A 16,123-nucleotide genomic window follows, 5' to 3' on the forward strand; every position below is an offset into this window, starting at 1 on the left:
AATGAGAAGGGTCTCCTAGCCAGAGAGCAGAGTAAACAAGGACAGGAAACATTATACAGATGCAACTGTTCAAACAATGCGCATGTATGTGAATGTTCACATTACACTCAGTCTACAACCAGATGTTTTCTGTTCAGTGGGGAATGTTGAGGGGGAGAGCAACATCCGTGCCTGGGAAGATCTACATATCCCCCATAGGATGCATTGCATCCATTCTCTATAGCTCAAATTTCATGGGAAAAGAATTCTACTAACATGCCGTGCAGACAGTGATGGGAGTGAGAGGATCTAAAAAGAGGGATTACCTGGAGATGGCTGACAATACAAAAAGATTCAGGCCTTTGGATTCCACATGTGGAGGATGCAAAAAGTTGCTCAGAACGTCCAATTAACAAGTCACCGGTGGCCGGATAACAGCTGCCTTCGGCACAGCCATGGCTGAAGTCTGGCTCCTGACACTGGGCGACTCTCAGAAGGATTGCTGAAAAAAATTGCAAAAACAGTTGTTTAGTAAATAAGTGTATGAAGGCACAAGAGTTAATGGAAGAGCTGGATGTAACCTAGGTTAAGCTTTATATGCTGATACATTAGATGCATTATACGCATCTTTATAGTCATTGTAAAGCATTATACGCTATGGTAACAAAAAGGCTGTCTGGTGACTCTATTCACTTCTTTAGTTACTAAAAACTGACCCGACACATAAAGTACAAGCTATATAAAGTAATAAAATCCACAGCAAGAAAGACACAATGCCAGGAAACAATAAAAACAATACTAACATTTACAGTTGTCTGTGTCATAATTATTCTAAAGAAGGAGAAAACGTAACATTATGAGATTTAAAGGGAAATTTTGGATTTTTATACTCATAGCCTAGTCTTAGTATACGTCACCGATGTCAGTTCTGTGGTGGTGATAGGACACAAGACACCTCCAATAATGCTAATTGATGATATGTTAATGCTGGGGCAAGTGCTGCAGCCTCTTCACTGTATACCAGCATCTATAGTATTTCGACTGTGCCTAGTACAGCAGCTCATTCCTATTTACTTTAAGGTCCCATGTTCCAGAAATGGGATTAACAGTTGCAAGTCCCAACCACCATGGTGTGATTTATGGAAACGGGTGTGGTAATTTCATTTCCATAGCTTCTAATCACCTCTACAGGAGATTTGGAAACAGTATAGAGCAGCTCTGTTCACCTGTTTCCATAAGTCCCACCCTAGCAGTTGGGACTTAGGACCAGTTAATTCCATTTTAGCAACAATTTGCACACATGGGAATAACCCTTTAAGAATAAGGTCTTTCAACAGAGGATAGGGGTGTATAGGGTGTAAGACATATTTATCAATGTATAAAGGCAGAATTTTGTCATTTACAAGTGGAACCTATGTATGATAAATCCAACTAGATTGCATGTGTGTGCTTTATACCAGACTGTAATATTAGTGTATAGTCACACAAGTTGATTTATGGTTCATGTTTAATTTAAAGATGTGATACTGAGCTCCGCTTCCACTTCTTGGGCCAGTGACATCACATCTATTCATCACATGGCCATGCTGCAACCCAGTCTCTTTCAAATGAATGGGGTTGAGGTGCAGTACAAGCATAGCCTCTCTACATCTTCTAATTTGATCCACTACTGCTTCTGCTAATTGGCAAATCTTAGCAGATGAAATATTAAAAATACAATAGTACAAAGTCTCCTTAAGGCTAATGCCCCACGGGCCGGAACCGCCGCGCTAAAGCGCTGCGGGAACAATCGTGGCGTGAACGCTTTGCGTTCTTCTCGCAGCGCTTTGAACAGAAAGTTCACTAAGTTTTTCTCCATAGACTTTCTGTTGCTATGGGAAAGCCGCCGGCGTTTCCATAGATATAATTGACATGCTGCGCCGGTTTTGGAAATCATAGCATGTCCGCGCTGTGATTTTTCCGCAAAGTGGGCATGGGATTCGCATGAATCCCATCCACTTTGCAAGTAATGTAAAATGCCGCGATTTTTCCCGTGCGGATTTTTCGTTGCGGAAACAGATTTTGCTTCAGTTTTTTGAACCAAAGTGAGTAGTGGCTATAACAGAAATGTCTAAGAGCTTCCTTTATCATTTCCATTCCTTATAAAGCCACTCCCGAATTTGGCTAACCCCACCCCATCAAAATCTACAACAAAAAAAGCTGTGTTTCTGCAACGTGGGGCCTCAGCCTAAAAGCGACTATATCCAATGACATTACCTGTTATACCCTTAGAAATGAGAGAGTACTATTCAAAACGGCCGTTTTGAATAGCACACACCCATAGGAATGAATGGAAGAGGCGTCCGCTGCGTCCATTCATTCCTATGGGTGCATGCTAATCGAAACGGGAGTTTCAAATAGTACTCGCTCATCTCTATAATAATTCAAGTTCATAAAGCTGTGAAAATCCAGGTCGCATTAGTCACATCAACAACAATGATAGGTTCCTACCTTCACCATACAAAAAAACACTCTACACTGATCTGTTAACTACACAGAATTCCACAACCCAGTTCAGCTTCAAAGGCTATACAAACACTGGGATTTAATAGTCTTCCCCTTCTCAGATAGATGTTAGGATTCCTGAATTGGTGACTTCCCAGGGAAAACTAAGTTTAGCATGTACTTTTACTTACATTTTCAGCATAATTTTATTATGCTTTGAGTCACTCCTACATACCCTGTTATTGCAGCATATTCCAATGTTTCCTATACATTTCCAAATTAAGTAATAAAAATCCATGTATACAGTTGTGAAATCAGATTAAGCTTTGATTCATCATTGAAAAGAATAAGTTTCTTTGATTTCTATAATGTCTTTTACCTATGGGTAAAATGTTCCTACTTTAGGTTGAGGCCCCATGTTGCGGAAACGCCGCTTTTTTTGTTGCAGATTTTGTTGCCATTTTTTTGAGCCAAAGCCTGGAGTAGAATGAGCAGAAGATAGAAGTATAAGAACTTCCTATATATTTCCCATTCCTTTTGTAGCCATTCTTGGCTTTGGTTCAAAAAACCGCAGCAAAATCTGCAACAAAAAATGCTGCGTTTCCGCAATGTGGGGCCTTAGCCTTAAAGGGTTTATTTATTAATGTTAATTGTCTGCTATGTACAGGATAATAGATGCCTGATCAGTAGGGAATATACAAATGTGACACCACCTATAATAATGGGGGTCCACACATGTCCTGAGTGCTACATGTAAATGGATTTGGGATGTGCATGCTTGGTCACTGCTCCATTCACTTCTATGGGACTTCTAGAACACCAGTCTCTGATAGTCTCAGAAAAGTGAATAGAGAATGGCAACCAATGTAGCTTCTATAGTGATTGTTTCATCTTTCTTAAACAGCAAATCTGAAGTATTTGTAAAAATTCTGTGAAATAGATCACTCCATAACAATAAGCATATTTTTTTTTTTAATGTAGATTGTGAGCCCCATGTAGAGCTCACAATGTACATTTTTCCCTATCAGTATGTCTTTTTTTTGGAATATGGGATGGAAATCCATGCAAACACGGGGAGAACATACAAACTCCTTGCAGATGGTTTTTTGCCCTTGGCGGGATTTGAACACCAGGACTCCAGCACTGCAAGGCTGCAGTGCTAACCACTGAGCCACCGTGTGGCCCCTAACAATAAGCATATTTACCATTAGGATTCTAGGAAAGCTGAGTGTAATTCTGGTTATATTGATTATCACCCACCTATCACAGAAGCTGACAGAAGTAAGGAAAGGCCAAACACAATACTTAAAGGGGTATTCCCAGTATTGACATTTATTTGTACTGTAACAATCAAATAAACAGGGATCCACAAATACCTCCGAGTACCCTGTGTGAGTATAGCAGTGGTGCACATTTCCCACAAACTAAGCAACTACCTAAATGAGTTTTACCAACTTTACACAGGACAAATAAGGGTCTCAACTCATTAAAAATTCTTGCTAAACGTTATCCTTTGCCCAAGTACTATAATGGCTCTTGCATCTATATTTTTCCCTTTATAATGTGTGGTGTACTACATCTAGTTATTACAGCATGTTCTTGGGTGGGATGTTACAGAAAAGGGCAAATCTCAATATAAAAGATTCCTCAGAATGTTTATCTACATACTGCTGGTAACCTACTGAGTACAGGCTGCTTCTCATTTCTGTCTCCTCGGTTGGGGGTCATTTACTAAATGCTGCAGGATGTGAAGCCCTTTATGGGACCAGCATTTACTTCTATCTAGCATTCAGATCTAGTTATTCTAGAAATCATAATTCAAAAAGATAAACACATAACACAACATCATTCCTATCATTACTATTTCCCTAGAAGTATCTTACAACCCAACGCCTGACTATAAAGCAGAAGAGCGTACAACACGTGTCTTTATGACATGCAGATGTTACAATAATGCAATCTTCAAAGCAGCCTTATCCAAGCCATATGTACCACCAGAACAAAGAAAAAAAAAATCTTGGTTTGGGTCTGAATAAGTTCCAACTGAACTTTTTAACTTAGTAGCTTTCTATAAAAGTAATAAGAAGTAAATGAATATTGTCTATTGAGCTACACAGAATGTACAGACTCTTTTTTTTTTTTTCTTTTTTTAAAGATAGAATATTAACTTTTTCCTCTTTAGAACAAAGCAAAATGTCAGCAAATTCCCAGGAAGTCTCCTTGATAAATTAGAATAGTTCACCCAAAGGTTTTCATTATCATGGAGATATATGGTACTATATATAGTGTAGGGCTCCAGAAGCATTGTGTGGAATTACTCTAGCACTGCACTTACCAGTATTCTGCCAGTAGTACTACAGATCCCAGGAAAGTTAGTCCTATGTTCTATCACTCATACAGACAGACTGCCTAAGAATGAGTAGGTTTGTACATTAAAAGACTTGGTTTCTATGATGGTAACCATTAACTGCCCTTCCCTCAGGTTAGGAATGGCAGTCACGTAAGGATTTTATTAGGTATTAACTAAGAGGCTTGGGTTGTACAACTTTATAACAAACTCACAGCAGACAAATCCAGAGTTGTGTTACTGTAAAACTGGCCACACATAGTGTCACGGTTTGCGAAGCACACATAAAGACACATTATATTTAATAATAAAAACTATCATAAGCACATCGTTGCTTAAGCCGTAAGGCGTTGTATATTGTTGCAGTGTGAATAAGAATAAAGATAAATAACACAATACTCAATATCTGGCTACATTGTTTCTTCTGGTCTGTGTGACATCCTTCTAACATTGTTACATGTAAATGAGCTTTTGGCCATCCATATGCTTTAGATTTAGTTTCAGCCTCCACTTCCAGGGATCGTAAAGTATCATACAAGTATGTAATGTAAATCCCAGATGCTGGACTCATTGAAGTCATATGTCAGCACCTTCAAAAGTCATTCATTCATCTATAGATCTATGTGATATTATTATTTCAGAGTACAATCTAATCTATAACATTGCATAATACATTTCAGCTTCAAACAGACCCTGTGAAATAGCATGCATACAAAACTTCTACCAGCAAAGTAAAGGTCACTAGAAAACTGTCACAGTGTAAGTAGTGGTTTGCCTTTTTATGGTAGAGAGTGCACAGGACAGAGTTAAATGCTTTATGAAGGTCACACTGAAGAATATGCATCACTATAAGCTCAGATCACAAGAGATCCCATAAAAGGATTGCACAGACAAGTCTTGATCCTTACCTAGAATAAGTGCTGGCACCTGAAGCTGCCCCATTGTCTTCCTAGCTGGGGGCTGACTCAGGATCACTTCCCTCCTGTAAAGGGAAAAGACAATGAGAGCAGGAGCTGTACACTGGGTAGAGCAGAGATGAGGAGGACACCATGTATCTTACAGCCTGTGCTTCCTCTCCTTCCCACTGGATGACTGAGGAATTTCTTCTTTCAGACCCAAAAATGTTCAGACTAACTTTGGTGAGCATGCTCAGTGCAGAGTACATGACCCCCACCTCCTGCACTGTAGTCACTCCCCTCTGTATCCTGGGCATTGCTAGAGGTGACTTTCTTAGAGTTATGAATGAGTGATATGATCCTCCAGACTTGCAGAGATGCTTATGTACAATTGCTATAGAGCTATATCTACATAGTAGAGTAGTATAATGGCTGCTCTTTCTGTACCTGTATTGTTCTAGGTATAGTCCTACATGGAGAAATATATTACTGCAATGACTTGATTTTCCCTTGGGAAAATAGTTCCAAAAGTGTCAAAGGTCATATAATTGGATCCCAACAGAGGAAGAAATAAAAGGCTTTCCCAGCTTCTTTACTTGCTGTATACAGCAAATACACACAACCATACCAAAGAGCCTCAAATCTAGGTTCATATTGATCAAAAGTGGTGGATTTTTTTTTAATATCATCTGCAACAGAAATCTTTCTTAGGTAAGATGTCAGTTTTATTTTAGGCATTGTTCATTGTATTTCCTTAGGCACATTCGACCACTCTTGAATAAAATACCCTTTTCCATCAGAATGAGGTCCAATCCCTATACATTTACATATTCACCCAGCTACCCCAGTGCTGAAAGGGACTAACCATATCTGAAAAAGCTATTATTCAGTGGCTGTATTTATGAGAAGTGATTTTGTCCATTACACCATAATATAGAAATTAAAAACATAAAAACTTTCATTTTCCACATAATGGGGTAACTTCTTCATTGGTGGGGACCCCCACTGATGGCAGGAACATGGGTGTTTAGTTTCCCCAGTTTGAAGGAAGGTAGTGATCAGAAATACGTCTTCTGCTCTGTTCATGTGAAAATCATCACTGATGTACAGGGCTTTGCTATCTTTGGCGGCACTATTGTGGGGATCCTAGTAACTTGTTTTGGTCAGAATGCCCCTTTAGATGTGATATACAATTAGTCATTACTTTTCAGGTACCTGCTCATGCTCTTGAGACCTCAGAGTATAATATGGGGAGACCCAGGGAAGGTGTAAAAATTTTTTTAAAAAGTTATACTCACTTTCCCTTCCCTTTATTGGGCCTCCTTGTAGTGTTTGGCACTCTCTCTCTCTCTGTCTCCTTGGTGACGTCATGCACCCAGGGTCACTACTGAGACATGTGATTAGGCTTCTGCGGTCACAAAGGCAGGTCGAACGCATGGGTGTAATTAACAAAGACTGGGGCCCATAGCAAATTGTTCACTTGGGCCCCACATCCCCACATGGCATAGTGCCCCCTATCCTGGCCTTCACACAGAAAAACTCCCCATTTACAAACCAAATAATGTCCCACCATGACACCTCCACACGGTATAATGTCCCATTGTAACCTCCATACAGTATAATGTCCCATAGTGACCCCTCTACACAGTATAATGTCCCATAGCTGCCCCTCCACACAGTATAGTGCCCCATAGTGGCCTCCACACAATATAATGTCCCATAGCTGCCCCTCTACACAGTATAATGTCCCATAGTGGCCTCCACATAATGTAATGTCCCATTGGTGGCCCCTGCCACCCAGTGCATTGTCCCATAGTATCCTCTATTCAGTATAATGTCTCAGAATGGCCCCTACACACACTATAAATTCCCATAGAGGCCTCTATACAATATAATGTCCTATAGTGGCCCCTTCACATGGTAATACTGGGCCTCTGCTCATTATACTCTGGGGTTTGAAGAGACTCTAGAGTATAATAATAACAGTTTTGTTTCAGACGTGTTTGGTCCAAACCAAACCACCAGTTGAACTTCGGAAGAAGACTCTTGCCAAACAAATACTCTTGATGCAACCTTACTTACTGTTCCCCACTTCTGCTTCTGCTCCAGCCCTCCAGGGGATCTCGTGCATCCCATACTATGTCACTCCAGCAGATAACGGCCTATTAAAAAACCAAAAACCAAGCCAAAACAACAGTTTGTGGGAACCATAGCAGTCATAGAAATAGCTCCACCATTGATCGAGCATCATGGCCCATCTCTAATAACATTGACTGATCAATTGTTTTTGTTGTATGGAAATGGTGTATAAAGAACTGTAATATCCTGTGGTAGTGATCGGATGGGAGCAGAAATCTAAGGTAAGCATATTATAAAATTTAGTTTGAGCCATACCTCGATGTCTAGAAAGTTTAGTTTTGATTTTTTTGATCTATGAGAGGGCAGAATTACATTTTGAAAATTACATATCATCAAATTTCGGTTTCTTAACAATGGAGAATGTAAACTGGATGGAATTTTGTGCAACTGTCACCCCTCAGTTCTGAACCGTATGTTTTTTTTTTTACACACATTGTATAAAATTATTGTACTATATAGCACTGTATTACATATTTTCAATCTATAGGACTGGAGTTCTGTGTGGGATCTCATTTATTTTGTCTAAGTGTATGCATTTGGTGTGTTGTTTTTATATTCTATTTGTTCCCCATGATTTCTTTTTTGTTACCATAAAAAATGTAGGGGGCAGAACTAGAGATTAGAGATGAGTGAATACTATTCGAAACGGCCGTTTCGAAAAGCACGCTCCCATAGGAATGAATGGATGCAGCCGGCACGCAGCCAGCGCCAGCGTCCAGCCGCTTAACCCCCTGCACACCAGCTGCGTCCATTCATTCCTATGGGAGCGTGCTATTCAAAACGGCCGTTTCGAATAGTATTCGCTCATCTCTACTAGAGATGGGAGAACCTTTCATTTTGGAGTCAGGTGGCTCAGGTCCCAGATTTGTATCGATTTGAACAAGTTTGGTATGAACCCCAACTTAAATTGGCTTTAAATATCGTGTACAGCACTGTCAGGGCTCCTAGGAACCCGTCTATCCAATTTCTAGGCAAACACAGTCAAAATTATGTCAAAGTGATATGTATATCTATGGAAAAACGAATGGTAAGCAGTAAATACAAACGCCAACATCACAGATAAGGCAGTGCAAAGGCAGATCATTTTGTGGGTTTTCTGTGACATAAGAAAGGTTTAAATGCACATAGATGTTTCTGGCCATGAAGAGAACTTATTGTAAGCCACTATACAGGTTATCACAGCAGCAAGTCATCAGATTAAGGACATGTGCCATACAGGGACAATGTGTAATACTTCCTTACTGCAGTGCAGCTACAATATTGATGCCAGTCACTGTCATCCAGTGGGATACTTGCTGCATGATACTCCTCCACTGTATGACTACTCTGACCAATGCTCATTAATTGTAAAACTGCATGGCAAGTCTTCACTTTACACCCATGAAATCATAGACCAAGAGGAGTGGAAGCAACGTCTTGCCCTGGTGAATATGTTGGCAGGAAATAGTCTAGAGAGGAGACTCCATAGAAGGTGGATGAGCCCTGCATATTGGAACCCAGTAGACCATGAAAGCCATGTATTGCCCTTGTCCATTGTTGCTGCTCCACCTGTCAATGGAAGCATGCACTTTTCCACTGACATATCCAAGGAAAATCTCACATTCTCCAACACGTGGTGATATAAAGCAGGGGCAGATTTCCTATAGAGATAATGGTGGCTAGGTAACCTCCATCAAGGTTGAGCGCATGCCATCAGTTGGCAAAATGTAGTGGAATCGACTAAGTGGTACAGCAGTGACAGCACTGCCAGCAGCATAGCCAGGTGTGAATGAAGTTGCAGAACCGCCAGATCACTAGGCGCATACTCATGTTGGCGTATAGGAAGAAGAGGAGAACATTTGTTGATGATAATGACAATGAAGATGTGGCTTGCCTACAAGGAAGATCACAGGAAGAATAACTAGTAATTCTTAGTTGGAGCATTGCTAATGGCAGCATTGTAGCCTGTTTTCTATGAAAAGTTTAATAGAAAAATGGAAGTTACACCTCAAGAATGATTTGGTATTATTATTTGGCCAAAATTATTTCATTGCTATTTGGCTACTTGAAGGGCATGTAGGGAATGTAAGCAAGAGTAAGTTAATTATGCGCAATGCAATAGAGTATGGGGAAATAAAAGCAACTGACGTGTTATTAGGCACCATGCAATACAATTATGTTATGTTCATTAGTTTTTCAGGTTTATTTTTGGTGAATTTAAAGTTAATATTAATTTGTGTTATGTTTAGTCAGAGGCAACAGAAAAGTGATTGAACATTATAACATCTGTGTCTGGTGACTCATTTTTGGCGAGTTGTTTTAGTTTTAGAGTTTGTTAGTATTGTCTACATTCACTAACATCCTGCACTTATTACACATATTGACCTCAGGGTATTCACTACACAGAAACATGCCAGACTGTTAGGGATCAAAACGGAAATGTGTCTGAAAGGGTCGCTGTACTGTCTAGCAAAGATCAGAAAGGTGTAGGTAATAAAAGCTTCCATCACTTTACAGTGGGGAGAGGTAGATGGTTTTTTCCCTTCGATGGTCAGTGTAATACCTGTAATAAGGTAAAATTCCTCATCCCAAGAAGCTGCTTGAAGAGAACATTCCCAGACAAATGCAGCATGAATCAGTTTTATTTGCTCCTTAGAAATTCCTCAACGTAAAGAGACAGGCTTTCTTCTTTGATGTGGATTCTAGATGAAGACATATTATGGCTCAAGTAGTAGTAGTTTAAGTTCTTTTAGATGTAAGGGTCCTTCTACACATGCAAAGGCAGACACATACAGATGGAGGATTGCTGATAAACACATTGCTCTGCGCTTATTTGCATCAACCTATTACATCAGCTGATAGAAAACATTACTGCATAAAAGATGCGATCAGCCGAATAAAGAGTTTTTTGTTTTTTTCTGTAGAACAAACACCAACAGTGTCCAATGGTCTCCATTAACTGCAATGGGATCTTGAAGGTTTTTGTTAATGTGTTGCTTATTTTGCTGGACAAGATAGCACAGCATGCTGCACTATTTTGTTTGAGATTTTTGATGAAAGCTGTGACAAAGTACTAATTAGACAACCACTGAGGTTGCTAATTGATATCAACAGTCTTGGGGACTGGGTCCTTTCCTTTTTTTTCCTTTGTCTTGTCTTTCCCCAACCTCCTAATGGGTTTATTCAATTCCTGGGTAAGAGTTAAAGTAACACACTGGTCAGGTTAACAAGCCCAATTACAGATTTACCCGTCTGCAGTGTTCAGTATGTTTTAGTATAACTTTCAGAGTGCACTACTTAAAGGGAACACTGGTGATCACTGATATCCAGTTTTCTGAGCTGTAGACTAAGGGAACATTCACACGATGTAATGCGGCATTGATTCTGACACTTAAACTCGTGTCAGAATCAGTGCTACACAACAGAATCCCATTGACTTCAGTGGGTTCCATTTAGCGCACGTAACACATTGAAATCAATGGTAGGCTTTTTAACCCATTGATTTCAATAAGTTATGCGCGCTAAACAGAACCCATTAAAGTCAATGGGATTCTGTTTTGCAGCGCTGATTCTGACACGAGTTTACGTGTCAGAATCAACGCCATGTTACATCGTGTGAATGCCCCCTTAAGCCCCATGTAGCGAACTGCAGCTAAAAAGCACAGTGGAAATGATTCTTTTTTTTCATTTTTGCTGCGATTTTCTCAGTTTTTTCTTCCTTTATTAAATCTATAGGGGAAAAAGTCTTATGAGAGAATCCAGAGACAAGATCGTGGTGTTTTACAATACTTGCAAAGTGGATGGGATTCATGCACCACACGCTGCGATTTCCAAAACTGGCGCGGTTTTGGAAATTGCAGCATGTCAATTATATCTACAGAAATGCAAGTGGCTTTCCCGTAGCTATAATGGTAACAGAAAGACAGAAAGTCTGTGGAGGAAAACTCCGTCAACTTTCTATTCAAAGCGCTGCAAGAAGAACCATGATACGTGTCCGCCGCGGTTTTTCACGCAGCGCTTTACTGTTGCGTATCGTCCCGTGGGGCCTTAGCCATAACGTGATTTTCCCAAACAGCGTGAGAACTGTGTGTCTGTGCAAGGTGGGAAGAGGAAGCTGCACTTACCTTAGCTGGGTTCATGGTCTGTTGGTTCTTCAGACCCCTGCTCTTAGTCCTTAATAATCATAGTAGCCAGGAGAAACACTCATCTCCCTGCCACTCTCCCCTTGCCTTATACTTTAGAATTGCAGCAATAGGGATCGTAATCGTCCTTGCTGGCTGCAGGTGATACACTAATTTTGTAAAAGCAGTAGGGATGATTGATGATCTCTGCTTTGTGTTGTGTCCATTTCTGTGTGGGGTTACTTAGTAGCATTACATTGTATGGTGGACACTAATGACCCATTATTAACCGCCACAATAATGGCCCATTAGTGCCCACCACTCAGTTTAGTGCACCATAAATTTTCCTTGGGCAGAAAGTAAAATATAAAATGGTGCATACACATATATATGTATGTATGTATTTATTTATTTAAATAGGATAACTGAGACTTTTTGGTTTACAATAAGTTAACCTTAGAGTAAGTTATCAATATTTCTTTGGTGGGTGCCTGACTAAAATAAAGGGTCATGTCCAATTTATTGGTTATCCAGACACAGGTAGGTTGCGGCAGTGCAGCACACATCAGATCATTCCCATTCACATTAGTGGGACTTTAGTTGCAGTACCAGTCACAGACACAAGTGAAACCCAAGGATAAGGTTTTGATATTACAATCCAGGAACATCTTTTTAATAATTGTTTAGTTTTGTCATTTATATTCAATAGTAAAATGAAAGTTGTACGTTTTACCTAATAGTAGCTAAACGAATTAAATGGCTTTGAAAAAATACAATTATATGAGGAACATAGTGGCTCAGTGGACACCATACCTAGAATTGTGGAATGGCAGGAATGTGTTAATGATAGGTGATATCTTGAATAAGGTATACATGCCATTTCATGGCTGAAGGAGCAGCAAAGCACTAAGTGGATGCATTCTGTGATCTTAACTGAAAAGGTTAATGTAGAATAAGACCCCTTGACATACTACCTACGTAAGAATACAGCATTATCAGTAAATTGTCAGGCATTCAGCCAATTTAATGCCTTAAGCTACACTGACATAATAGTGGATATTGGCTGTCACACAACTGCATTAAAATTCGTTAAAATTCATTGTGAATGGGGGCTAGTCACATGACTGATGTGTTGTAATAGACTGTGAAAATAGATGTCATGTTCTATTTTTGGCCATTTTCATGGATCCCATTCATACACAATGTATGAATGATCTGAGGTGCCCCTCAGATGCAAGATGGCTATGAAAAATGTACATTTTTCTCGACCATTTTGCACAACGTTCTTGTGAATGTAGCTTAAAGCTGTTGTTTATTAGAACATATTACACTGGTGTTTCAGTCCAGTTACCCATGCTTAGAATTCAATATTAGGCTCCGTTCCCACGGAGTAACGCGCCGCGCATCCAGACACGTATACACGTGTCAGAATGTGAGTGCTCAAAACAGATGCCGTTCATTTTAATGTGTGCCGGCTCATGCACGCTACACATTGAAATCAAAGGGAGGCTTTTTAACCCATTGATTTCAATGTGTAGCGCGCATGAGCCAGCAAACATTGAAATGAATGGCATCTGTTTTGAGCGCTCACACTCTGATACGTGTATACGTGTCTGAATGCGCAGCGCGTTACTCCGTGGGAACGGAGCCTTAAGAAGGAGCACTCTCACATTTTTAAAATCATTTTGTTGCCACCCTATATACAACAGGGCAATTACATTGTCTTTTACCAGTTTCTTTTTGGCAGCCTTTGCCCGGGCCTCCTTATGTCGTATGATCAACAGTCATTTTCTCAATATGAGTCTTTAGCTTTAAGCTTTATTTGAATTCAGTAAATGGGACTGAACTATAATCCTTAGAAACATACCCATAATGCATACTTCCAATTGTGAAATATCTTTTTCAGAAATGAATACTTCAAATGAATATAAGAGGCTTTGTAATATATCCTTTTTAAGAAATGTTTCCTTCTCTGTTTATCAAACTGAGTAGCTTTTAACACATTCATCTATGGAAAGGGTTTATGGGGAGACTATTGGAAAACACAGAGAATTAAAGGGACACAAAAAAAGGCATCATATAGGTCTCTAATTAGGTGTCCAGGATTAACTTCTAAGCTGCTGTTCTCAGCAATCTTACAGACATACAGTATATATAGACACTTTTCCCAGTCCTCTAGTGCCTAAAGGCAGGGTCGGTTTTAGCCAAACTATGGCCCTTGGCAAAATTTAAAGTAGGGCTCCAAATGCTCATATACCAACTACACATTCAGTGAATTCAGGGTAGACAGTTGCAATACTTCTAGAGGTAGCCCCTTCAATAAAGCCCCCTTTCTGTCCCGAAAACAATAACCACCACCACTCTATTTTGCCCATACACAATTGAAATGACCACCCTTCTACCAACTAATAGATTTTTGCACCCCCACATCAGATATTATAGAGCCTTCTTATACATAATAGTCACAGTTTATAAATAGTCCCCCTTATCAGTTATAGTCCCCCTTATCTGTAATAGCCCTCTTATAAATAATAGTTAATTATTAGTAGTTCTACCTTATTAATAATAGCCCTCTCATAAATATTTTTTCCCATTATCAGTAATAGCCCTCTTAAAAAATAGAACCTTCCATATAAATAATAGCTCTTTTAACAAAATACCCCTCTTATAAATTTCAGTCCTTTTAACAATACCCCCCCTTATAAAGTTTCCCACTTATAAATAAAAGCTCCCCCACTTATAACAGCTTCCTTATATATCATGTCTAGGGTTGAGCTGATCCTGACTTTTCAGGATCGATTTTAAAATCCGATTTCCAATCATTTTTCATTCGAACCCGATCTCGATCCCAATTCCGATCCCAATGCAAGTCAATGGGATTTTTTTATTAATCGGAGATCAGATTTTAAAAGCAATCCTATTCACTATACAGCATGGAATCTAACAATTGTTAGAATCCACGCTGTGTAGTGAATCACTAAGTAGCCAGAGGATTTTTTTTAATCCTCTGGCTACTTAGTCCCCCCTGGTGTCCACTTACCTCTAGAGATGGCTGCTCCGCTGCTTCTCCTTCTTCTTGCTGCCGGTCCAGCTGCAGTCCTCTTCGCCTCGCGGCCCCCTCCCTGCCAGGTTAGGAGAGTGTGGGCGGGTTAGGAGAGTGTGGGCGGGTACTGGGAGGGGAGACGTGACGTCTCCCCACCCTGTACCCGCCCACACTCTCCTAACCCACCCACACTCTCCTAACCTGGAAGGGAGGGGGCCGCGAGGCGAAGAAGACTGCAGATGGACCGGCAGCGAGGCGAACAGCAGCAGAGCAGCCATCTCTGGAGGTAAGTAGCTACGAGACGTGTTAGTTTAGCCTCCTATTAGAATGAATGGAGGCAGCTGGCGCGCAGGGGGTTAAGGCTGTGTGTCGGCTGCTTCCATTCATTCCTATGGAACCGCAGCGGAGCCTTCACACTGAGTATACACTATATACTCAGTGTGAAGGCATTGTGGGAAATACTACTGATCCCACCTAAAAAGATCGTGTTCGGAATTCCGATCGCAAAATTTTCTTGATCGCTGATCGGAATTCGATTTTTTTCCGAACACGATCGCTCAACCCTAATCATGTACTTATTATTATATGTCTTTTATAAATAGTTTCTCCATTGTAAATTATACTTCTCTGCACCGCCATTCGGTAGAAATCCCGTTTTGGATTTTTTTTTCTTTTAAATGTAGATTGTGAGCCCTACATAGAGCTCACAATGTACATTTTTTCCCTATCAGTATGTCTTTTTAGAATATGGGGTGGAAATCCATACAAACACGGGGAGAACAGACAAACTCCATGCAGATGGTTTTATGTCCGTGGTGGGATTTGAACACCAGGACTCCAGCGCTGTGAGGCTGCAGTGCTAACCACTGAGCCACCGTTTGGCCCCTAGAAATCCTGGTTTTCTTCTGTATGCAGATGAGTTCTCTTGCAGCACTGAGGTGGTCCCTAGCACTCAAACAGCACTGAGGCCGTCCCCAATGCTGCAAGAGAAATCTCCAGGGCCGCCTCTATCTTCGCCTGGAACGGCCTCCCCCTGCATCTTCTTCCAGCGATAGCTTCAAACTTCTGGGCATTTTCTTGTGGCCGTTTAGCACAGCTTACTGTGTAAGCAGCCACAAGAAAATGGCCACCTACA

General features: G+C 40.4%; 1 protein-coding gene across 1 annotated transcript in view; it reads right to left on the reverse strand.

Annotated features, from left to right (window-relative positions):
* LAMB1 (laminin subunit beta 1) overlaps positions 1–5,929 on the reverse strand; it is a 46,803-nt gene extending 40,874 nt beyond the window's left edge. The window contains exons 1-3 of the mRNA XM_075274082.1: positions 5,871–5,929; positions 5,719–5,792; positions 306–481 (exon numbers count right to left, since the gene is read on the reverse strand). Of these exons, the coding sequence (XP_075130183.1) occupies positions 306–481; positions 5,719–5,752 (210 nt within the window). The 5' untranslated portion in view covers positions 5,753–5,792; positions 5,871–5,929. The remainder of the gene's footprint in view (positions 1–305; positions 482–5,718; positions 5,793–5,870) is intronic.
* Positions 5,930–16,123: the final 10,194 nt, after the last annotated feature.

This window comes from Leptodactylus fuscus, chromosome 5 (genome assembly GCF_031893055.1).
Source record: "Leptodactylus fuscus isolate aLepFus1 chromosome 5, aLepFus1.hap2, whole genome shotgun sequence".
Classification (NCBI taxonomy): Eukaryota; Metazoa; Chordata; class Amphibia; order Anura; family Leptodactylidae; genus Leptodactylus; species Leptodactylus fuscus.